Source organism: Odontesthes bonariensis, chromosome 10 (genome assembly GCF_027942865.1).
Source record: "Odontesthes bonariensis isolate fOdoBon6 chromosome 10, fOdoBon6.hap1, whole genome shotgun sequence".
Taxonomy (NCBI): Eukaryota; Metazoa; Chordata; class Actinopteri; order Atheriniformes; family Atherinopsidae; genus Odontesthes; species Odontesthes bonariensis.
Window position 1 is genome coordinate 12,768,245 of NC_134515.1, and position 25,907 is coordinate 12,794,151.

Consider the following 25,907-nt stretch of genomic DNA (forward strand, 5'->3'; position numbering starts at 1 on the left):
TATCTAGGTCTACCATAACAAAATACTTCATGAGAGGCAAATATGGAGGAATCACTTCTAAGTGCATGCCATTTACAAGCTTTAAACTGAACTACTCTAGAGAGATTAACCTAAGATCAAACTGTGCTGGAACGAAAAGTAGAAAAAGACTTTGAACAGCTAATGATCCAAAGCATTCAACGTCTTCTGGATACTGGAGATGGACATGCAAGGCATCCGGTGGCTTTGGGTCAAAGGTGTTTATTTCTGATGTAACCAAGACCAAAACAGCTAGTTGAACTTGGAAATTTATTGGGATATACTCATACCTATGCTCATATTCAGCCTGATGCAGCACAGCTGATTGGCCAGTGCTTCACAGTACATATGGACAATGACCCAGAACATACTAAAAAAGCCACTTAGGACTAAATGAAGGTAAATAAATGGAATATTCTGCAATGCCTGAGGTAATCACCTGATGTCAACCCATTTAACCTACATTTTAATTTGCTTAAGATAAACTAAACACAGAAAGTCCCACAAAAAAACACATGAAAACAGTCGGGAAAGACCCAACAAAGCATCACAAAGAAGGCAATCCATTCTTTGGCGATACCCCAAGCTTCCAGATTCCAGGCAGTCATTGCCTGCAAACAGTTTTGATCAGCCTTTCATCAATGGTTATGTTAATCTGAGCAATTAATTATGGCTCCATTTAACCCATTTAGGCCTAAGATGCCTGGAAAAGAATGCCTGTAAAACCTATGGGCGATTTCAGAAAGACCCCCTAAAACCTGAAGTTTTTCTAGAAATTCAGCAATTGTGTCAACACCTACTAAATGATTGATTTCTCAGCCTCTGTAGCAGATAGAAACAAAATTCAAAAAGTATTTGAGAGCTTACACCTGTGGCTTTCTTTGGAAATTGAGTTTATTTACATACACCTTCACGAAAATAGAAAATGTAAAAAGTAAAGTGCAGGAACAGCGCTATTTTCAATTAGAAAACAGTAATAAAAGAAAAGAAAAAGTAAAGTGCAGGAACAGCGCTATTTTCAATTAGAAAACAGTAATAAAATCAAATTAAATAACATTTTATATTTAAATTATTTATTTATCTATTTATTTTATCGCCAGTCTCTTCGTAGTGGCAGCACAAGGAGCCCATACACATTCCAATAAACGTTTTCATCTCCGGCACAGTTACGTGTGACCACCTTGCCATCTTTGCTCGAGCTGGAGTCTGAAGTACCTGGTCACTGTATCTATTCGTCTCGGAAACGAGATGCGCCCAAAGCTCCTCAGTAAAAATATGATTAAATGCCTGCAACGGTGTGGCATCTGCAGGTAAATCGACTTTCACCCCTGGTGTGCGGTTGAAATCTCTCCGTCGATTACGGTGGTAATTGTCAGTCTTCCACTCACATTCAAACCCTTCAAAATCATCCTCAAACATATGTGCTGGCCATAAATATCCATCAATTGGGTCAGCACGTTCTTCAGTATCATCAAAGCCAAGAAACTCCTCACAATCGTTACCATCTGAAATGTCTTCCCACTGAAAGTCCTCCATGCTTGGTTCGATGAAACTTAACTTTTTTTTTCTTTTTTTTTTCTTCTCGATGTAACTTAACTTCAAAACAATGACACGAGGAACATGACGACACTCTCACATGTCTATTATAATGCATTTAATTGGCGCAGAGGTCAATAATTGGTGCAAAACAACCTTATACATGAAAAAAGACGTGTACGCTTTCCCGGCCTTAAAGGTAGAATAACGCAACAGCGCCGTCGGCTTTAAAGGTAGAAATGCGGCAATGCTTTCCCGGCCTCAATGAGTTAACAGAGAGCCATCAAAATTAAAGAGCATTAATTCCAAAATGCTTCTAATTATTTGAATGTGTCAGTGTCCAAACATTTCCAGACCAAAGTGTTATAGTTGGTGCCATTTCAACAAGATAGTCAGCATTATTCACCTCACAAGTTAGAGAATTTTACATGGCTCCTTATCAGTGTAATAAATATACCTGGGATGGACATGGATAAACCCATGGATTCCCTGGCTCTCCATATATTGCCATGAGCGATGTGACATTTTAGCACTGCCATGAAAGTAAAATGCCATGAAATCCAACACAGATGTCTTCTCGGTAGAGGATAAACTGTAAAAAAAACTTCTCTTTTAGCTTAATGATCACATCAACCACTGTCCTCTGATGATGTCAGTGTACAAATATAAGAGAACAATTTCAGTTTGTCTTAATTTTACTTATAATTCAACACTAAAAAAAAAGAAAATACAAGCTCATAACAACCATTCTATATTATAATTAGCTTTCCTCACAGTCTCTAGTGAGATAGACCATTAACTTTGTTTTTCTTTATAGAAAAGAAACATGCAACTTATCAAGTTTGATGAGGGAAATCAGTGGCTTCTTCAATTTAAATCATGTGGACACATTTAACTAACTGAGCAGTAATATGAAGTGCCTGAGATGATTATTAATGTGTCATCAAAGCAGTGAATCCACCTCTTAGGAAAATTAAAATTACATCTCAGTAATGATAATAAGTTAACTTGTAACTACCAAATCACTTGCAGGAAGTTAATGACATTAGGTATGCAAGATGTACAGCATGCAGATGGCATCCCCATACAAACCCATAAATATATCTTTTCTCAATTTAATCCAATGGTAATAGCTTAAGATTTGGCTTATTTTTAATAGAATATCAAAGACGTGCCTATTCTGCCCTAGTTGCAACATTCTGCATGAAACAGTCAAAATTTACTTTTCTGGACTGTAAAATGGCTCCAAAACACCACTGACTACTTTATCTATCTACAGTTTTAGGTTAAAAATCATTCAAGTGTGGGCTGAAAGCTCTTCTACATAAAAAGCATGGCCTGGGTGTAGTGAGTTGGCTACTCACAAGACAACCATTAGACATCCAAACAAAACATCATCACCAGTGCCTCTCTGTTTGCCAGAGTGCAGCATCCATATGGAGAGGAATGGCACTGCTAGCAGACACTGACAGGGTAAGACTCACTCTGGGCCTTTCGCAGGGCGAGATTGATGCACTTCTCAGAGGTGGAAGAACTGAAATTCATTTTAATTAGGTAGTCGAAATGTTGTCTCTGTGGCATGTAGTTTCCTGTGCCTCATCTTCAATTTCTCCTATTGTTGAGGGAAAAGAAAAGGAGCCTCCAGGAAGGAATGACCTCTAGAATAGGCCACAAATCAGCTCTATATATTGCTTCTAAATCCTGATGACATTACTTGAGATGTTTGATTAACATTTAATTAACATTTGTATGACATTTCAGATCAGAGCTAAAAAAAGATTCAACTTGTTTCTGTGAGACTGAGGTCCAAACCAGTGGCACGACTCAGGGCTCATGTGTCATGTGACGAAGGTAGTCACAAATACTAAGACCAAGAGGGAGCTCAATCTTTTCTAGGTATCATAGTAACAAATGCATTTAAATGGGCATGGTAAAGCTTTAGCAGACGCCTTTTATTCAGCAAATATTACTAAAACCTGCAGGGCATTTCCCAACAACTGAGCAACAAACACAATAAACTGAACACAACAACACACAAAAAGCAACAACAGGAAATACAGTCTTTACTGCATCGACCTGTTGGTGAGCCAATTATTACCAAAACAAGGGTCTCTGCATCACTAAGGGAAGGCTGTACACCAACACCTTTAATAAACACAGCTGTGAACCATGTCCCTTCATTCCGCTTCCATGCCCTGGCACTGACATTTGAAACAAAGAAGAATAATTTAAAAAATGATAACGAGTGATTTCTGTTTTACAGCTCAACTTATGGAAGACTGGTCTTCACTCGGTATTTTATTAAACATAAACACAAGAGTTGTCACAATAAAACTGGAAATGCAGTTTGGGCTTTTATTTTATGTCTAGTTTTCCATGTTCTTTCTTACTTTGATTGTTCTAATTAGCACATTAAACTGAACAACTTCCACTGTTGTAGAGGGAGACAAGGCGGAACTGCACCTCCGCTGACAGCACAGCAGAACTGTCAAACTTTGGATTTCCAAGACAGTGCGCTTGGAGCTGCAGCGAGAGAGATAGGATGAGAAAGAAAAAAAAAAATAAAATCACAAGAAGAAAGTTGTGAGGAACATATTTAACAATATTGTCTATCTAACTACTTTCTTTAGATACAGTAGCAATCAAGCTATCCTTCCCAAAGAATGGGCTTTGTTACTTTGTGGCATTTCAAGTTTTGCCTAAAAAGTCAACGTCACAAGATGCACATACAGTAAGAAGTGAAGTATTTCCTATCAATCTTCATGTGCATAAGAAACCTTAACAGGTTTTTTGAGGAAGAAATCCTGCCTTGTTTAAAAACTCTCATATATCTGCCCTCAGTGACTACAGACCAGTTGCTCTAACATCCCACATCATGAACACCTTTCAGGCCCTACAACAGTCATCCTTAGGACAGTGTCGAAGATGCCATCATCATCTACCTCCTCCAGTGAGCCCAGTCTCATCTGGACAAATCAAGCAGCACGATGAGCTTCATGTTCTTAGATTTATACAGTGTTTTTAAATACAATTCAGCCTGTACTATTACAATAGTACAGGTGAATGCATCTACAACCGCCTGGATTATTGACTACCTCACAAACCGAGCAGAGTTTGTGAGACTGAAGGGTTGTTTGTCTGAGAAGGTGGTCAGCAGCACAGGAACACTACAGGGAACTGTAATCTCTCTCCATTTTTATTCACTCTACAGAAATACTCAGATGACTCTGCAGTTGACGGGTCTATCAATGATAGACAAGAGAACAGGAAATTGTTCGACCACTTTGTGGGATTGTGTGGGAACAATCACCATCAACAAACACAATCTTAATCACAAACAAACAAAATTGATGATTGTAGATTTTAGGAGGACCAGGTGGTGGCCAAACACTATGTTCATCCTAGCTGAAGAGGTGGAAGTGGTTGAGGAATACAGACACCTGGGGGTTTACCTGAACAGCAGACAGGACTGGAAATGCAACGCCAAGGCTGTCCTCAAGAAAGACTCGACTTCTTTAGCAAACCTAGGTCTTTTAATGTCTGCAACAAGATGTTGTATGTCTTCAACAAGTCTGTGGTGGTGAGAGCAATCTGCTTTGCAGCCATTTGTTTGCCAGCAGCATCAGAGCCAGTGATGCAAAGAAACTCGCCAAACTGATAAGGAAGGCTGACTCTGTGCTGGGAACTGGTGTGGAGACTCTGGAACTGATTACACAAAGAAGAACTCTGCACAAAGTGATGAACATAATGGACAGTACTGCTCACCCTTAACATAACAGTGTTGAAACAACAAAGTATGCTCAGTAAGAGACTTCTTCAATGCAGAACAATACAAGAGGTCATTTCTGCCAGCAGCAAAAACCCTGCAGAATAACAGCTTATAATGATTGCTGGCAATAAATGAATACTGCAACATTATAATGTTCCTTTGGAATGAATGAAATATTTCTAATTTCATTTCATTTTCTTTCTTCTTCTGAAGCAAAAAAGATGGTGCAAAAAATAAAAAAAAATAATAAACCAAGGCCCACAGCTAAGATTAGCTGAGTCTATAAGATAGATTCAGCTGATAAAATCTGCCAGAGTCAGAACAAACTTGACAATGGCTGGTATGAATACTATTTATGCATACCTAAAATTCCCAGCTGAACAAATAAGGAGGTATCACAACCAGAAGGGTTGGAATCATCAGTATGTTTCAACAGTAAACTGGCCATGACATACATTTTGACAAAAATAACTGATCAACACCATGACAGATGTCACATGTTACAAAACCACTGTGTGCTTATCCATTGAGCCTGTTTAAATTATGCCTGTCTATTGTTGTGAAGGTCGGAGCTACTATCTTAAAATGTGGTGGAATTAACAGAAAAATTGGTAGAAGTTAGAGCAGATGGTACCAAGAAAGAAATGCTCATAAGTGAGAACAACATACTTGTTTAGCTTTGTCTGTATGTCCAGACTATGACAAACAGACAACCACATTTAAAAACATTCAGAATTTTCAGCATTTTCAGTCTTCAACAGGAAGATTTAAAACATAACAGCCTTTTCTTTTGCCGTTGCATATTTTACATTAATCAAGTTAATACTGGTCCTTTGTTTCTTGTACTGGTGTGGTTTATTGTCACATGTATGACCTTTATGTCAATATGAGAAACAAAATGTCAAGACCTAATTAAGAACATAGGAAACTTTAAATGTCTCATCAGTTCTATATCTGCTCTACTCATCAATCTCAGCTGTTGGCTAAACAGTAAAGCTGTGTCTTCCTTCTGTTCTTCATCTTCCTCTTTCCCTTCTTGCCATATAAGTCTACAGCAGCTCCTGGAGTCGTATGGTTAAGAAAACCAAAAGAAAAAAAACTAATTTTCTAAATTTAACGCATTTATTGGGGACAGTCACCCAATTCTTTTAAGCAAGTTTAATGTTGACAAAGGTGACGTTTTATGCTAACTTTTGTGCTCAATTTTCAAAAGTTAGGTACCCTCGGTTTAATTTTGGCACATTAGTTCTACAAAAAACAATTACTTACTTAAGCAACATTGCCCCCAGTCTTTTATAAATTTGGCACAGATGACATGATAATTGATGATTATTTCCAAAATATTTGCATATTGAAGCTGAAAGAACGAAGCAGGGGAAACTCAAAACTTTTTGACCACTAAAGGTGCTCCATTCTGAGAAATAATGCATAATTTATCTTGAGCAAATAATTCCTGTATCTGTGTCAGTTTCCAAGACTGAGACATGTCAGCTTATCATAGCAACATAATTGATGTAGTCATGATATTGGATTTTATTATGTTTATGCAGTACATTTTTTATTATCAGCATTTTTAAACTCAATCTTCGTGAAATTTGCATAGTTATACAATGTACTTTTTAAAAATCAGTAATAATGCTGACATAACTTAGCAGCTGTTTCATGTATTGTCACCAAACTTGATGACTGAACTCGTTTCCTGAAATCCAAACGTACAAACACACAGCCATGCTTCCAACATGAAAACATCGAGTTGCTATGTTGAACTGCTCAGCCAAATCATCTTTGTTGCTACAATTTAGAAAGTAGTCTGTTCTGTATCATCCAAGTCTGATTTGTATTTTAAAGATGAATTTTTCTGTAAAAATCAAAGCTGCTTTATGTAGAATTGAGAGATTGGACTTAAATCCAGATCAGAGCTCAGTAAAGGGCTGAAGTGTAGGGTTAAAGGTCAAACATTATCGGTTACACTTCCTAAGACACGAGGTAATCAACTGAGCCACTCACCTAGCCCAGTCAGGGTTAAAGGTTACACAACAGAAAAAAGGTATGATGTTGCATGATGTTTGATTACTGGTTGTGCGCTGGCCCAGTTACCCAGACAGAGGAACTATTTCAGTTCATGACGCAGTTCACAACATCCTTTTTCAGCAACACAAGCTTGCTTCGTGTAACAGCTTGGGAGAATTGCCAATTACTAATCCACGGAGTCAGTTCACATCTGATATGGTCTCTGAGGTAAGAACAGTAGTCCGTGGGAGGATAAAAACAAGTATCGCCTCTCAACATGTTCCTAACTTCTCCTCTGTTCATCTATCTGTCCATCTTTCTAAGACTGTGACCCACGAGCAGTCACTCATTCTCTGTGTCAGTGATTAGGATGACTGCTGCTGTCACTCCCCACCCCATGACAAATTGTTTCCTGGCAAAAGGACAAAGTTGTGCAGGCCAGCACCGCCTCCATCCCCAATTTTCTCTGGACCTGCCCACCCATTAGCAAAGAGAGAGTGCATGTCAGCTCAAGAAGGCAGGCGACAATAAGTCTCATCGTCCTGCATTAAGCTGTACACTATGGGACTGTATTACATGCCTGAAAAGATGAGCAGTGCCAAGTTAACAGTGGTTAGAGAGAGGGAGGCAGTTATCAGCAAGCAGTGGTGGGGAAGGGATCTCTCAGATGAAGTTAAGGCAGAGCTAAATTGGTGCTGACAGAACACAATTAGCAGAGCTGTCGTTGCCTCACGTCAGTTGTCTTCTCACAGTAAGTAAATCATGTCCTGTGGAAAGGCATCTTATATTTGTACTTTTGACTGAATAACTAAATGCATAATGTACTAGGATGGATATGTTTCCTTTCTCAAAGTGATGAGGATGTGAAATTGCTTAGAATGGAGCAGTTATGTAAGGTCATAATATTTTAGTGCGATCTTAATCAATGCTCTTGTGACAGATTTGAAATGTGCTCATTTTGCCGTGTCGTTAAATTGGCACACACTGTAAATCAGATGATTCTGAGGTCTGTGCAGCCAAAATCCAAAAACAAAACCATCTGACTATCTTTAGTGGCTTTTAACATGGAAGCAGTAACAGATTTATTTGTCATATATGTGGATGGATTAAATTAAAACAACGGGTTTTGGCGCTGGATGTCAATGGTCTTGATTTTTCTGTGATTGCTTAAAGACTCTGGCTCACTGATGTGTAAGTAAGCTGTAAATGGGTAAAGGTTCAATAAAAGATGCTTTAAGACGTAATACAGCAGGAAAAAAGCATTTGCTGATGCAGTGATGATCTTATCAGAGCGCAGCCTTGCTCCTCCTAAGTGCCTCACATTTCTTGCTCAGGTTGGCAGTGTTCTCGCATGCGAGACTGGTAGAGCAGGTGAAGTAAACATGTTCCTTAGCTAAAACAGCTCCCAGAAAGAGAAGGATAAGATCAGAGTGTATATGGGTTTGTTTTCTCTGAGGCAGACAGATCTGTGAGCTGTTTCAGAGGCTCCGCATTAAGTTTTCCTGTTGATCCCGGCTCAATTTGCTTTGGCTTTAAGTTGCTCCTGTGGTCATATATTACCCCTTTAAAATCTTTTTCTCTTCTCTAGACATTAAAGTCTGGGCAAAACAAAGCGCAACACTATCAGCATGAAGTAAGAAACACTGTTATTACTTTATTCTACATTGGCAAAAGTAGTGTCAAGGACGACATATTTTCCTTGCAGCACTCTCAAGTCTCTCATACGGATGGAAATGTAAACCCGTCAATCAAACTATGTTGCTATAATCATTATATCTAATCATCGGAATGTTTCCAACCACAAATAAATAAATGAGCAAACGCTGTAATAATATGAGAAGAGACAGAGGAAATTAAGAGTACAGTGATCCTCATATTTTGGTGCATCGTAATTACAAGACCGAGCACAGCATCTAATTGGAACTCTCAGACATAGTTTCACCCTGCATCTCTTCATCCTCCGCAGCTTCTCCAGGTTCATTCCACAGAAGGCAGCAGAGTGATGTGAAAAAACGTGCCGCAGTGGACATCCAAGGAAAGAGTTCGCCTGTGTGGACCCATAAAGTCCTCAGAATTTATGCTGGGCACTACAATAAAGAACTTGATGAGGAGGGGTAAGAGACAGAGACTAAGAGCAAATCACTGGGAGGAAACAGGAAGAGGAAGGAAGTGACCATGGCAAATCTAACTGCAAGAGAAGTTGATTATTTGAAGTTTTTAAGTTCATCAGCCCCAGAACTTATGTGACAAATTACCGGTGCCTCTCCTCTTCCCAGCCTCCTTCATTTAAATTGTTATTTGCTTCCATCTGATTTATGCTAAGAGCACAAAGAAAGTAGCGCTCAAAGTATTTAAGAGTGAGAAAAGAGCAAAAAAAAAAAAAAACATCACTAATTCAATTCAAAAATACCAAAGAGGACAAATGACGACACTTTGTGATGTTCTTTCTATATAACCAAAGGCGATGGGAGCAATACATTTCAATGAGAAAGAGGCCATCCTTATTCTTTGCCTTACAGTGAGAGGCAGACTGGCTTTCAACACAGCAAGAGTGAAGCATGTAGGCAGTCTCAGAGCACCGGGTGATTGCCTTTGTATTGCAGTAGTAATGTTTTTCAGAGTTAAGGGATTTCAACAAACTAGTTTTATTCCCTTTTTCACCCACCTTAGCCCCCTTAGAATACATCAAAAGATATGAGTCTATTTAATCAGAGGAAAGAACAACAACAAGGCAGAACGCATGTTCCTGCCATACAAGCCCAGCCTTATAGCAGAGGATGTTGCACAAAGTTACACTACACAGCACCATCTAGTGCTAACATTCACAATGAAAGCCAAAGCAATATGGGAAATGACAGAGAACAGGTTTAGCAATCCATGTACACGATTAAATGAGGGTATCAGTATGTATTATACACTCAGTAACTCCAGGATAAACCCACAAACACTATTAGATGGAGCACTTCAGGCTTTCATATCCACTGATCCCCGAGAAGTACAACAAGGAATGATCACACAATATATTCTATTGAATTAAATGTGTTGTGATGTAACCTTATGTCTATAATACATAATTACATTATCCTATAATTATGTAGTATTACACATATTATTCAATATTTTTTTTTACATATTACATTTATCAAAAAATATATATATATTGAAAAAGAATATAACAATTACCACTATCCCTCCTTTCAATGCCTGCATTACTGCTTTCAATGGAGAAAATATTTCAGCATGTACATAAGATATATAAATAAAAAATGTTAGTCGCTAACATGTTTAATTTTTTACTAAATGGCATTAGAATGTACAAAAGAAGCCTTTCCAGGGATGTAACTACGTTTCATCTGCACTAAATCAAGTCTGTGAGTCAGGAGGTGTTGTGGTAAAAAATAAAATATCCACTTGAAAGCAGCTTTGATTTTTGCAGGTTTAAGAGCCACCAGAGTTTTACAAGGGCTTGAAAAGACTTAGGAAAGTTTGTGATGGCAATACGACATGAACATTCATATTTGTTGTTCTCAAGTGATGTCAAGCGGTGTGAAGTCTTGTTGACAGTGTACAGCTGTCTTCCCTGAAGGCACAACTTATCTCAGTACCGCTTCAGCACCTCAAAAGCATCACATCTCTGACAACCCCGACAGTGCTCGGACAGGTTTATTGTCCCATCACGCTCTTCTCACTTGCCAAAGTCACAGAGTATGAAGTTATATCCATCAGCGGATCATATGAGAGCCATTCGTGAGATGTTGGCTGCTGCACTCCTTTCTTTCAGGAGGCATCTCATATCAAATCCTAACCAGACAACACCCAACGACATCTGGATTAACACTAACATATGTAAATATCAGCACACAAAACACACACAGACACACGCACAACCCCATACGAGGACTGAAATTACACACTTCTTGATAAATATATCTCACCTCATCAAGCATACAAACACTCATGACAGAGAATGTGAATGTGGAGGAGTAGAGGGTGGGTGTAGATCTGTTTTAAGATTTTTTGTCACCGTCTGTTACTATTCTGGGATCATGTAGAGGGCAATTAGATGGCTCTGCGAGGCTTATTAGAATCTTTAAACCTGGTTGAACTTTTAAATTAATAGCAAAAATACAAAAAAGAAGTGTGGATGTTTTCTATAAAATTGATAGAAAAGTTTCAAAAACTAATATTTTGGACAAAGGCAGGTAGGTGCAATAGAGGTGCCCAACCGAGATCCCAAGAATCTGTTTTTAGGCTTCTTTGAGCATTGGGCCATCAGAAATATTAGAAGCTCTGTTGACATACATATCAAATCAAATGGAAATTAGACCAAACACTGCCAAAGACCTGATCCAAGAGTTTTCCTAAACCACGAAACCAAGATTACAGATTATTATCTCTAAATGCGTCTTATTCTTTCTTCTTGTACTTGTTCATGTTGCAATGCACTAAAAACCTGACTCTCTTGATATCAACAGGTTTATAGGAACTGTAAATCAAATGCTTTATTCTTTGAACCTTCACATACCACTTAAACTTTCCTTTTCCTCTACGACAACCACCTTGAAATAGGAAGCCACTTTGACAACAACATGTCAAACTTGAGTTTTTACTTGGTATACACAAAATAAAACATATTGAGGCCTTGTCCACACAAACACGGACATTTTTACAAACAATCCATCGTCACACAGTTCATCATCTACATGCAAACACAGTTTTTGGTAACTGTATATTAATATTTTTAAAAGAATTCAGTCAGAGTGAAGGTATTTGAAAATTATGGTTACAACAGTGTCATGGCTTTTGGTCTGCTTTATAAGATTGTGTGCCATGATCTCTGTGGTTTGATGTCAGAATATTCAGTGATCTCCCACAAGACAGGGTTAATGTTAACCTTGCTAACTCAACATGTTTGCATATAAATGTACAATTACTAACCTACATTATTGAGGACTGGAATAACAATAAACTACAGTGATCACTGCTACACAATCCAAGACAGAATCAGCCACAAATGTACCTGGTTTTGGACGAGAGCCGATCAGACTCTGGGACAACATTGAGGATTCAGTGGTCGCTGCTCCAGAATAACGAGAAACCTTTTACTGTTCTCTTCGAGTGAGCTGTTTGCCCACACATTAATGGAAGACAACTGTAATGACATTACTGAACTATTTAGCAGGTGAGGGGAGATCACACATCTCTTTGGAGACTTCTCGATTGTCAAGATAAGTGCTTTGGAAAATAATGATAATGTTTGCACCATTTGTACCCTGTGTGTCTACTGTCAGCAGTCACTGTGAAACTTATGATGTGCTGGTTGCATTTTGTGTGTCCATGTGGATGGAGAACTTTTGCAAAACAGTACAGTGAAGACAAGAGTTTTTTTTTCTTTTATAATAAATCATACATTCCACTTGTCCAATGTGGACGAGGCCGTAATCCAGTGGCTTGTGGTTTAACGTGAAATCGTTCAACTATTTGATGGACTGCCATAAAGTTTGGAAAAGACATCACTGTGGTCCACATGAACTGGACCGAACCCCTGATTCCTTAGCTTATCATCTAGCATGCTCCATCAATAGATCAAAGTCTGTAGTCCAATACTCTATGAAGAAATATAGTAGATCCATAATTTATGCCACTTCCATCAGCCTCAACTGCTGAAAAAGTCTACAGCCATGAATGCCAGAATGCAGCTCAAACTCAAAACACATCTGAGCTTACTTACTTATTGACTCTTCGCTGAGGTTAGGATGCTTATCATGTGCTAGGATAAAAGACTCAGTATTCTCCAGAAACAGTAGCTTTTACTATAACAAAAAGCTATTCTGTGTCAACAAGTCCATGGAATAACCCCTCATCCATGGTAAAACATGAACAAACAATGAACAAATAAGTAAATAATAAAAAATGATAAAAAAAAAAAAAAAAACAGAGAAACTGTCTATTAGACATATTGTCTGTCAAGTGGTTGCCATGGTAAGAAAGTGTCGAATGAACACATTAATGCAGATGTACCATGTTGTCCCACTGACATTGCGAGTGCTTGTTTTTCTGCTGCTGTTAATTGGTGTTCTGTTGACCTCTGCTTGTATTAGGCGACAGCACAGTAAGCCCAACCTTGGCATGCATAAAGTGTTGAGGGCTCACCCACACACATAATTACCATCTACTTTCTATGGCTTTTTGTGCCGTGATCAGTTGTTAAGTGGTATGGTTTGAATTTGGAAATTTCTTCCCTGGGGACACGTTGCCAATGTGGGTCTGTAACAGATGCCAGTTACAGGTCCGTACAATTCAACTGAATGATACTATTTTGTGGAATTATAAAGATGTACACTTTCAAGCAGAAACCTTCCATTTCTATTATCAATAACAGTCAAAGCAGCACGATTACAAACGGTAAGACAACACTCCAAAGGTCAGAGTATTTAGAACAACAAAGATTTGGCCATTGCTCTGTCAAACCAATCGAAGGGGTTGGTGAGATAGTGGATGGCAACAGATATGAATTACAAGCTGTTCAATTTCAATGTTTTCAGAGAGCTGCAAAGTAATAAGACATTTCAACTAAATTTGAGTTGGCTGAGAGATGCATCTGAAACATGGAGGCATACTTCAGATACACTGAGGTCTGGTCAGTGGACCTTTCAATCCAACACAGATATCAGTCTTTAGAGAGATTGAGATTTCAAAAGATAGGAGAACAATTGGAGAATTAATCACATCACACTGTCTACAGTGCCAAGGGAAAGGCACGATGCCAGAAACTTTAAATGGCTGCACTTCTCAAAAAAGCCCTGACAAATTATTCTAATGTAAGGTGCAATTTTCTTTTTACCACGGAATAAAGTCAAAGTGTTGCTGCAGAGTCAGTAAAGTCACACATCACCCAGGCAACATTTGGAAGCCTAGAGTTTGAAATGATTGGATGTAGCCACACAGTCCTTACATGTGCCATAATGGCCTACTTCATTTAAAGTTGTTGTGAAGATAGGCAACACAGAGTTAAGACTGATGGGCTGAGACTTTAAGTCAATAATTCCCTGTGGAGTTTGTGAGCACTATGTGTTCCTGTGGAGCCATTTTGATGTGGTAAAAGTTGACTTTATTTAGTAGTTATATGCAAACACGCAATTGAAATATGCCTTACATAATCCTGACAATAGTTTCACACACTAACACTAATAAATGAGCGACAATTACGGCAAAATTTTGTATACTGCAGAGCGCGAGCAAAAACAAAACTAAATTAGCTGAATTTGAAAGGTTACACTTTCATTTACACAACACACTTTTACAGCACTTTTACACTCAGCTTTGCAAATTGTGACACTCAAAGAAGAAGTATGATGAGGCTGAAGAACAAAGGTAAACAGAAGGCTGCATACAGGGGTCTTAACGTAAACGTTGTTGTGGGGATTTGTTTGAGTGCTCGAGCTTCATTGTGAAAGGAAGAAGTTTATATAAAGAGGACTTTCTGGCAGGTCCTAATTCCAGCAAGAGGTTGATTCCAGGCCAGGATGTGGGTTTAGGATTAACTTGACGTATAATATGTGTGTTTGTGTGTGCCTCTTACCATAGTCTCTCGGCCTATTGGAGCAGAGAAGACGTACTCTAACTGAAAGACGATTGCCAAAGCTTGATGATTAGCCAGCCTCAGCTCCAGGCTGCTGCGAAGGCCCAGCATCTGCGAGAGGGACGATGCTGCTGAGCTGCAGAGAGACAAAAAGAGATGTGGATGTGTCATGAAGGTGTAAAAGACTTGAAGCCATCACTGAAAAAATTACAATCCTTCACTAAAATGCTAAAAAAGGTTCCGTGATTGTTTTTCATCTAGCCGAGTATTTTTTTATGAGAGGGAAACTAAATCAATGTTTTGGAAGATATACACTTGCTTGCTAAATTATCCCTGGCAAGCACTAGCCTCCTGTGTGCAGAATGGAACAGCACTCTTGGTATTCGTCATTCACAGTTTGCATACACCATAGGCGGAAGCATGCTGTGGAGCACTAGCGTGTCACGAGGTGGGGCCGAGTGCCTTTTCTTTCTCCATTTCATGGACTCTCTGGAGTCTGTCTTTCTTTACCATCTGAAACCATCCAGCACAGCACCAGCAAGACAGACTGTCAGCTTCCACTGGCAGCACATCATAATTACTGCCTTCAGTGGTGTTATCATACCAAAGCGTGTTTACAACAAACACATTCTTCCTCAAAGAACACAAAAAAAGGGGAAAACATTTGTTATGATAATATTGATTATGGTTATTCTTTTAGTACAATAATCAGGAACAGATTGTTGGTTCGTATGTTCATGTGTTTGTTGAACAACTTCACATGTTAGTAAGAGACCCATATAATCATCCACACAATCATCACTTCCCTAGAGTCTGACATTAAGTAACAAACAAATACAGTTTGATGTAGTTACCAATCCCTGGATTTCTCCTTTTAAACTGGTCCTTCACTCAAATATCTTGCACATTATTATTTCATAGAAAATCCACAAAATATCCCATCCAATTTCCCTGACGGGCACAGCTTAAATAAGAGTGCTCACACCGACAGAAAGGTGTGGAAGACTGTCAGAAAACACATTCAGTTCACGCCGTGGTTTCTGCTTTCATTGTCCAGCGACAGCATGTGGGTGAACACCATTATACTTTCAACCAATTAGGTATTTTCCAGACAGTACTGTCAGCAAAAGCACATCTCCAAACACCTCTCACAGCGGGTATTATGAAAGCCTGACAAACTTAGAGCACAGAAAGAAATAAAAATTGGGACTTTACTGTGTAAAAAGTGAAATATCTCTTTCTAACCTTCAACCTCTCAATATCCTATTTGCTACAGCAGCCAGCATGATGTCCCCAATTGTCATATGTTGCTGCAAAATAAAGCTTGCATCACAACTACTTTTAAATGACTGCGTGTGATATTTCATACGGTGGGTCTGCATGCTACCGATGGGGAGAAAGAAGTAAACAGAAACAAATGCTGCAGGAACAAATGCTCAAAGTGACGGGCATGACACACCTGCACAATGTCAATGAAATAAACATGAAGCATTTTTTCCAGCACAAAGCAGTTCTGCTTAATGGCTCACTGATGCACCCACGCAACCGGTTAATTTGGAACTGCTGGCTGTTGTTTATTTGAGCTGGTCAGAGGTTTGCTCAGTCACAACAGTGGTTGCAGTGGGTGTAGAGCTGGTGTTCCTTGAGCAAAGTGAGTTGTACAACACATGTGGCTTTCTTTTCTTCTCAAACAGGTCAATCAACAAACCCAGGGAGCTGAATATATGTAGCTACTTGAAACATAAAGACAAAAGTAGTTCTCCCTCTTGGAAATATAGTTAGATCCAGGATTATGCTGATGGGTGGGGTAGGGGTGAGATTCTGTTTCTTTCTCCATGATCCAAGGCAGATACTGATAACCTTCCATCAGCATATGTCATGTTTTGACAAGGTTGGCAAGGAGTCTCTTTAGTTTCTCGATAAAACTCGGGGGTCGCGGCAGAGGCATTCATATCTCCTTGACTCTTAAAGCATATCAGTAATCATTGAAATGTACTTCAGTGTTGTTTTATGAGGGTGGAAGCCTGTATGGTATGGTATGTAAATTACGAGGTTAGAGCTAGCTTGAGACATGAGAGGCCTTATCAGGAATATGAAATTTGTTATTTGAACCAGGTCAAAGCACAATTTACAGCATCTCACACAAAACATAAGCATACTTAATGTAAGTTGAAAATCTACTACCTTTTATGGTAAATAAATAATACATTTATGACATTTTGTGATTTCATTCAAATGGGTGGAGGAAAATGCAACATTTTCAAAGTGAATGTAAATTTCAGTGTAAATGTTGAGCATTTCTTTACATGTAGATGTTGGCCGGACCTAAACAGTTTACATTACAGTTAGGGGGCTCAAGCCTACACCAGCTGCTGTTGGGTGAGAGTACATTCGTGATGGGTTTTCATTCTGTCAGAGACAAACAACCATACAAATGCACACTTCTCCAGCTCATTTAGAGTCAAAACATGAACTTAACATGCATGTTTTGCATGAGTACCAGAACAGAACCCAGCATTGCACGGTGAGAAAATGCAAACTTCAAACAGAAATGGCCCCACATGAGGCTCAATCCAGTCTTGCTGTGGGGCGACAGTGCTAACCACCACACCATTGTGCAGCTGCAAACAACACTTGCATTTGAAATATCAAGCCACTGTATTAAATAAGCACACAAGGTATACTGTGTGCTGCAGAGTTAGAGAAGTGGGAGGGTAGATGGACACCTGGAATAATTAGCTTTTTCAGGACACCTCCCAATATCACACACAAATGAAATCCAAGCCAACCAAGCTTTCTCAAAAATAAAGTTTTTGCTGATTTACTGGATAAACCAATTACTTGCCTACCAGCCTGGAGAGGCTGATGAAATTCCATATGAATAAGAAAATACTTTTGCACATCTGTGGAACAGAATTATGCTCCAACATACCCTGCAGTTTACAGCTCCACTGTAGACATATACTGTGCACATGTTGCCCCGGCTCACCTGTCCTTGACCAGCGTGCTCTTTTTGGAGGTGCTGTCTGCTCGTCCTCTGACCCCTAAAGCAAGGGGCTCCAGTACCACCACTTGGGGCTTGTCAAGGAAACACCAGCCATTGTGCACACCAACATGGAGCCTCCTCTCCTGGATGACAACTGTTCTTTGTGTCTCCTCAGATCCTGGCTGTTTCTAAGAAAGAGTGACAAACAGACTGGAGTTACCACACAAAGATATGATGCAGTTCACATAACCAGTGTATGAAGCTGTGCTCGCAACCACTTTGTCGTTAAAAGAATGCTCTTGCATGTTTTAACATAATAATTCTGTCGCGCTTCTGTGTCAGGTTCATTCATGGCCTTTTGTTTGCAGTAAATGTCCTTGATTAGTCCGTTTGAAACCCTGCAACGAACCCATTCAACATATTTAGAAAGGAAATGAAACTATGTGTCAACTGTGGCCTTCCTAACTGATACTCTTGTGTCTGAAAGGGGGACCAATCCCTGCAGCCAGCTTCCAAAACATGATGCAAAGTCATCTCAGAGGAGCAAAAGCCACTTCAATGGCATAATTGTGCCCATGCCTTTGGCATGATATGCTCAACAATGCATTGGCAGAGTTTAATCTTTTTCATGCTTTGTCACAGTCCAGTATATGCGAAACCAGAATCTCAAAATATGTCAGATTTTACCAATTGTAGAGCAGTAATGGTTTCTCCTCAATCTGAACTGAGGCAATTCCAAGAAATTGGTTACAGCTTGTGCCTTTTATGTCCTCATGCTACCCTCAGGTCACTCTGCACCCTCCTGGAGTGACTGTCAGTGGTCAAAATCTCCTCTCGAACCCCTCTTGCACTTCTTGGCAAACTATTAAAGACAGATGTGGCATCCTTTTTAAGTGAAGACTTTCTCAGGTGCCTCTCTGTCTGGACAGCAAAAGTATATCTGTGGAAAAAGTTAAAAACTGGGCAATGACACGGACTTAGAAAATAAACATTGTTAAATTTCTCACAAACCGACACACCACAAACCTCCACACAGAAGTTTCACAATTGAAATCTATCACTTGCAGAAAAATGGCATCAGTTCAGGTCTGGATCAACGTTTGGGTCACACTTTGCAGAATAAACCACTATTCTATTCAAGCAAAGTTATGCACCACTTCTTGTATTTGTTTAGGATGAACAAAAAAAAATTAGTTTTATTTTAAATGTGCTGCCATATGAATGAAAGTGCCATAACATTTGTTGTGCAAACACACTTTTAACATCAGCATTTTTATGTAGTTTTTATGTAGAAGCCTCGCTCCACTGTCTGTTTCCTTGAATGACTTGCTGCTATCAGTTTTGTGTTTTGCCTTTAAGTGATATTTTAGACCGGAACTACTACGCTGAGAAGACAATTCAACTTGGCAGTGTTTGCAGATGACTTTGGTTCTGTCGACTCCGCCGTCTGGAAGAACTTTAAAATGAAAATGGCCGAGTAAAAGTTCCGTACCCTTCTCCATGTTTGGTTGATCCGCCAATTACTTTCTTTTCCCGGTTCCGCAGCAGACAGCAACAGACTTTTACAAAATAAAAAACATAATAACACCTGCGCGATAAAATATTTATCGGCGTTAAATAATTAACGAGTTAACGCGATAATAACGAGTTAACTCGCCCAGCCCTAAACAAAACATGATGTTGTGAGGTCATTAGTTACTGTATCCTCCACTGTCATGATAAGGGCCTTGATACTCTTCATGTAGCTTCAATACTACAGGAATTAGGTTGTCCCGAGAAATCATTCCCCAAACAGCACTGTTCGGGCCTGGTATTGCGTTTTTGGGGGATTGGACGATGACGTACACCTCTGCTTAAAAATCCCAAAGATTTTTGATGTGGTTTCTGTCTGGACTTCTAGCAGGCTGAGAGAGAAGGTCACTAATAGTTTGTTACAAGTAAGAACGAGATCAGTACATACACAATCAGTGTATTGACTGTATGGTTGAATCCCATAAACATGCAAATGGTCCCTCACTGATGTCAGGTATGTTGTAACATTGGATTTGTAATAGAATTGTAATAGAAATCTGTTCCATTGGAGGACTAGGTTGACCACTTATAATAATAAATTATCTTGGGTCTTTGACTTTATGCAGAGCCACCACCTGAAAAAAAAAAAAAATAATAATAATAATCTAATTTGCCCATTGCTGTTTTGAGATGAAAAAAAAGAAAACCAATTACATTTCTGTCAGCATTAGCTGTACTTTGTGTAAGTGCAAATTAACAAATGCCAGCGTGCTAAGCAAGCTAAAGTGCTAAACTAAGGTGACAAAAATGTGAAATATTTCTTTTGCTGAACAAGAAGCAAAAACTGTCTGGATTTCCTAAACAGGCAAAGCGGTGGTTTACTATTTGAAAGGTACAGTAATCTTTGACCATGACCCTGTAATATATGTATTTCTGAGTTGCGCTTGAGTAGGCAAAATTTAGGTAGCAGATCTTTTAGATTAAAAAGGTTTGCAATAGAGTAATTGCAGCTGGCATGGCTCCAATTGTTGCTGCAAAGTGGAGAGGCTTATGTTGGAACACTAGTGAGAGGAATGTGTCGTAGATGGGAGAGGGTTTTTACCATTTGTGTGAAATCAGTCCGAGTGTCAGAAGAAGGCGCCGTCAGAAGCTACAGATTAGTAAGCCACGTTATTTCTATTGACTGAAGGAAATCTAAAGGCTGAGTTATACTTCTTTTTACTGCCCTTGCGCTTTCTTCTTGCGTTTATGTTAATGGCTCGAGACGTTTATACTTCATTTAGCTTTGCCGGCGCTTGCGTGTGCTGTGTGACGATTCACCGCCAGGACAGTAGGTGGAGTAGCGGGTTTTTTCAATGACAAGCCTACTATGATGAAAGGAAATTCACCGCCAGGACCTCTTCGAGTGATTCATGCTTCTTCTTCTTGTAAATAGCCGGTATTTTGTCAGATTTTCAACACCTTGGGGGTCTAAACGACTACTTTCTCGCCTGAAAATGTTTCAAATGTTGCTAAAGTTATATATTTACAGAGTTTATAACTTAAGGGAAATCAGCTTTTCAGGCTGGCTGATTTCGGCTCGGGCAGGAGTGAAGTGCACTGTGTGTAAACGCTCTGCATGCTGTCAGATCGATGAGTATGCCGTTTTCAAGTAGTAGGCTTGCGTCTTTTTCTTGCGTGAAGTTTAGAAAATTGAGGTGACACACGCAAGCTCGCAATGGGGGGCTTGCAACCGCGCAAGGGCTTGCGTTTCTTCTTGCGTCTTGCTTTGCGTCTTGCGTTACCGACTATAAACCAGGCTTAAACCACCCTGACATCTCTAACAAGAATAAAGCCTGGTTTATAGTCGGTAACGCAAGACGCAAAGCAAGACGCAAGAAGAAACGCAAGCCCTTGCGCGGTTGCAAGCCCCCCATTGCGAGCTTGCGTGTGTCACCTCAATTTTCTAAACTTCACGCAAGAAAAAGACGCAAGCCTACTACTTGAAAACGGCATACTCATCGATCTGACAGCATGCAGAGCGTTTACACACAGTGCACTTCACTCCTGCCCGAGCCGAAATCAGCCAGCCTGAAAAGCTGATTTCCCTTAAGTTATAAACTCTGTAAATATATAACTTTAGCAACATTTGAAACATTTTCAGGCGAGAAAGTAGTCGTTTAGACCCCCAAGGTGTTGAAAATCTGACAAAATACCGGCTATTTACAAGAAGAAGAAGCATGAATCACTCGAAGAGGTCCTGGCGGTGAATTTCCTTTCATCATAGTAGGCTTGTCATTGAAAAAACCCGCTACTCCACCTACTGTCCTGGCGGTGAATCGTCACACAGCACACGCAAGCGCCGGCAAAGCTAAATGAAGTATAAACGTCTCGAGCCATTAACATAAACGCAAGAAGAAAGCGCAAGGGCAGTAAAAAGAAGTATAACTCAGCCTTAAGTCCCACAATACCCACTGCACCAAAATGTTCTGCAACTCTCCATGCTTTGTCATCTATTTTTAAGTTTGTGCTGTAATTTTTGCTTCTTTTTTTTTATTTTTGAATAATGTAGTTTTGAAAATCTGAATGAACTTGATTAACTGACTCTCCTTTGTGAAATTCATTCTATGATGTAGAAATACAAAAAAATAATTATCAAGATCAAGCTCCTAGTTGTAATGAACAAAAAGTATGATATCATCACTCTGTCATACTGCACACTTGTTATCATGTTAAAGGCACAGTGTTGGGGCCAATGAACAATGTATCCGCTGCTGCTTTTGCACAACCGACTGACAACTGTTGACTCACCGACTGTTAACTCTCTTACCCAAAAGTGCAAAGCCATATCGAGCTTGCCCCCTCGTCCCACTCCTTCCCATTTGTTTCATTTCTGTCTTCTCCCTTTTCCTATCACATCCCCTATACCCACTCTCCCTTTCTTTCCCTCTCTTTTCATTGTTATTCTTGCTTTCTGTCCCCCTTGTAGCTTAAAACCTTCTCCATATCCACCCACACCTCCTCAATCAAATTAGCATATCAATTCAGTGCTGGGTTTTTCTTTTAAAGCAGCAACAGCAGGAGCGGGAGCCGCAGCCCAGCCTGCCTGGATACCAAACAACCTACATGCATCAATGCTTGCTGCTGTTCTCCTCATGTTGCATCTCCGCACTGACTGACTCCATCCTTTCTCTGTCTGCCTCTTTCCTACCCACCCTCCTTTTGTTATTGTCACTTACTCGCTCAGCTAGAAGAGATGGTCAATAAATGTTCATCAATATACCGTATTTGAATTTTTATGACGCGAGATGAAGATTCTTGACAAATGATTTCTTCCTTTCTCCTCCAAAAACATCCCCAGTGAATAATATCCTATAATTTGTATGCACTATTCCGTGCCAGGTTGGCTGTATATCTATCCTATACTGGCAGGTAAGAACAGAAGCCACGGGTAAAAGAAAATATGACTTGCCTAAAAAAGATATAATGACTATCCAGTATGCATCGCCTATAGAGCTTCTGTGTTGTGTTCTCTGGAAGTTTACTTAATTTTCCTACAAGTTGATGTGGTGACTCATTAATACAAACCTCCATGTGTGGCGCGTTTTGGATCATGTCAGTTCTCATTTGGCTTTAGGGAGGGTTACATAACTGTTCTCCAGCTGTATCGCATGGGCTAAGGCTCCATTCAGTTACAGTGTACCAGCACAAAGGGGCATACATCACACAGGACTCAACTGCAGGTGCCAGGCATGCACAGTAGCAAGCTAAAATAATCCCATTTAAATAAAATAATTGCCTTCAAAATGCACACAAACATGGTTTTGATATTATACAAATTTCTTTACATATACAAATAAAGTCAATGCTTTGTGTGACTGAATCTGGAATAGTGAAAGCTGTTTGAATATATGATTCATTCTTTGGTCTATTTCACTAAGATATTTGTCTCTTATGTGCTTCTATTTTTATTTAACATGTCAATCAGCATCTACATCAACAATTGTGCTTTTTACTTGATTTTTTTAGTCTTGCATTGGGTTAACACTTAGACTTACACGAAGAAGAACTCCACATTCGACCTGTTTTACATGGAAACAGACTCACAAAAAGCTGTGCAGGTGCATCAAGCTCATTTGTGCTTGAAATAGATTCTGTCCGACCCGTCAGAGCTGCTCAGAAGATTTGTTATTTGCGTCTGGAGCCAACAAACCACAAATTAGATCATCATCATTCTCCATTGTTGATGTAATTTTTTTAAATAAAATTGTCCTCATGCAACTTTTAGCAAGTTTCTCTCATTTACAGTGTTTTTCAATTTTAACTGTTGATTCATACTTGATATGAAAGTATCTTCTTAGTTTTGTTTTTGAATAATATGGTAGCATAGATGTTTTTGTAGAGTTTTAGTACAGTAGTTATAACCAGTGTCTGCAAGATGAGTATGTGTGCACTAGAAACAGATTTCTGTAGAGTTTTGATCTAGATGTTCTGGGTTTGTATGTATGCACAGTCTTTTTTTTATGAGATACATAACTATCCCTCTGTAACAGAAAGCTTATCTCATCTTTTCTTGTGTCGCATATTTCTATTCTTGCATCAAACAACTGGTGTAACTTAGCTTTGTATGGTTGTAAAACATTGCAACGTCTTTAGTCTTGCCGAGAGCAAGCGGCAGCTATCAACACAATTGTGACAGGATATCTGTAAATAATTGCTTTCAGTGACATCCAGATCATAATTACAATCGTGTCTGTTCCTACACAGTCTGCCTGCTCTTGCCATTTTCCTCCGCTGCATTCTGTGTTGGGGAGAATGACAGGGAAACGGCTTTGTCTTGTGTCGGGATAGGTCTGCAATAAAGTGTTTCGGATAAAAATAAAAGAAGGACAGAGAACCTTGTTCATAAGAGAGAATCAGTTAAAGTGCTGATTTCTGTGCAGCTCCTCCCTCCCCTATTTTAAGTTTCTCTTTAATTCATTTAACTGCTCTTTTCCCCTCACTCTGTCGGTTTGTCCCTCTCTTTACCCATGTTGCCCACTATCCCCTTTTTTACTCCACTCATGCCTCTGTCTGCTGCTGTCACAGATTTTTTCCTCCCTCCCTCCCCTGGAATATGAATATTTTAGAGCTAAGAAGCTTAAAGAGAACAATGAAATTGGCCCAAAGTTAAATTATACTCCATAGTCAGAGAAGAGGGACTTCTCTGGGTGATGAGCACATTGGTGCTACATGGGCATGTCCTCCTCTTTTTCTCTGACGTTTTGTTTTAATCCTGTAGGGAGATATTTGTCCTGAGGCGGTTTCTTGAATTGCTGAACCAGACACAAGCATGGTAGCCAGCGACAATGGTGCTTCAGCCATCATTGGAAAAAAAAATGAAAGCACCCCTGGGCTAGCATGCCTAAAGACAGAGAGTATCATTAAATGAAAAGAAAAGGAGAGACAAAAAAAAACCTCATTTGCATGCTTTGGGAGGCAGTTTGTTTTAGAGCTTTGTTAAAAGAGAAAACAAAAGCTGTGCGGTGAAAACACACAAACGTTCTGCCCAAACCATTAATTTTTTTTGGAAAGAAATATAAACAATAGAAAATGTATCACAGCCAGGATGTTACGACTGCCGCGGTGATTGTTCTCAATGCTGCAAGCAAAAACAACCTTTTTATCAGTCCAGCCTTGAAAGCTCGGAAGAAATGTTTCTGAAACTGCAAAAGACTAATTCAACATTTTGGGTGCTGTCTCATGTAAAATGATCATTTTACTTTGATGTCTGTGTTGGGGATGAACGTCTCAGAAGAAAATCAAACATAACACCACTGGAAATTATGCTGAAGAGAAAACATTGTGCGGATACTGTTGTGCACAGATTATTGACAATCAATTCAGTTCACAAGTATTCAACACAATTTCTTATTTATTCTAAAATGACTAATTCCTCCAAAAAGGAAGATAATGTCACATATGAATAACAAAGGTTGTTCGTGTGATTCGATTATTCAGTCCAACTGCTGGGCAAGGCAGGTGGGAGTCATGAAGACGACGCGTTACAAAGCAAAAAAGATTTAGTTGGGGAGTCACTGGGATGCAGTGGAGCTGCTGAAAAAGAAAGTCATTTAGAGGAAACTCAGACATGATAGCAGCTGAGAAAGAATTGGAAAGCAGGGGGCAGATGTCTGACTGCGCAACAGGGAAAAATTAATGTAGATTGCAGAGAATCACTAATTTGTTTCTGAAGGGTGTTTCTTTTTGCCAAAAAAGATCAAGTGAAAGCAAAAGCTCTCCCTCGTGGCTCCAACATGGATACACAAAGCCCAAGATAGCAAATTGGTCCTGACCGGGTAATCACTGGATAGAGACTTTATTAAAGAGCCTCTGAACCAGTTACTGTTCTTTTACCTACAACCAACATTGTATGGGGGGGGGGGTGTTTTTTTTTTTGCAATGCAGCCTCTTCACTTTGTTCCCATTTTTATTCAAATCAAACCCATTTCCAAAAAACTCTGTCTGAATGTTAT

General features: G+C 39.4%; 1 protein-coding gene across 1 annotated transcript in view; it reads right to left on the reverse strand.

Moving 5' to 3' along the window:
* Positions 1–25,907, reverse strand: part of nphp4 (nephronophthisis 4) — a 176,505-nt gene that overhangs the window by 97,580 nt on the left and 53,018 nt on the right. The window contains exons 8-9 of the mRNA XM_075476298.1: positions 17,905–18,089; positions 14,916–15,051 (exon numbers count right to left, since the gene is read on the reverse strand). Of these exons, the coding sequence (XP_075332413.1) occupies positions 14,916–15,051; positions 17,905–18,089 (321 nt within the window). The remainder of the gene's footprint in view (positions 1–14,915; positions 15,052–17,904; positions 18,090–25,907) is intronic.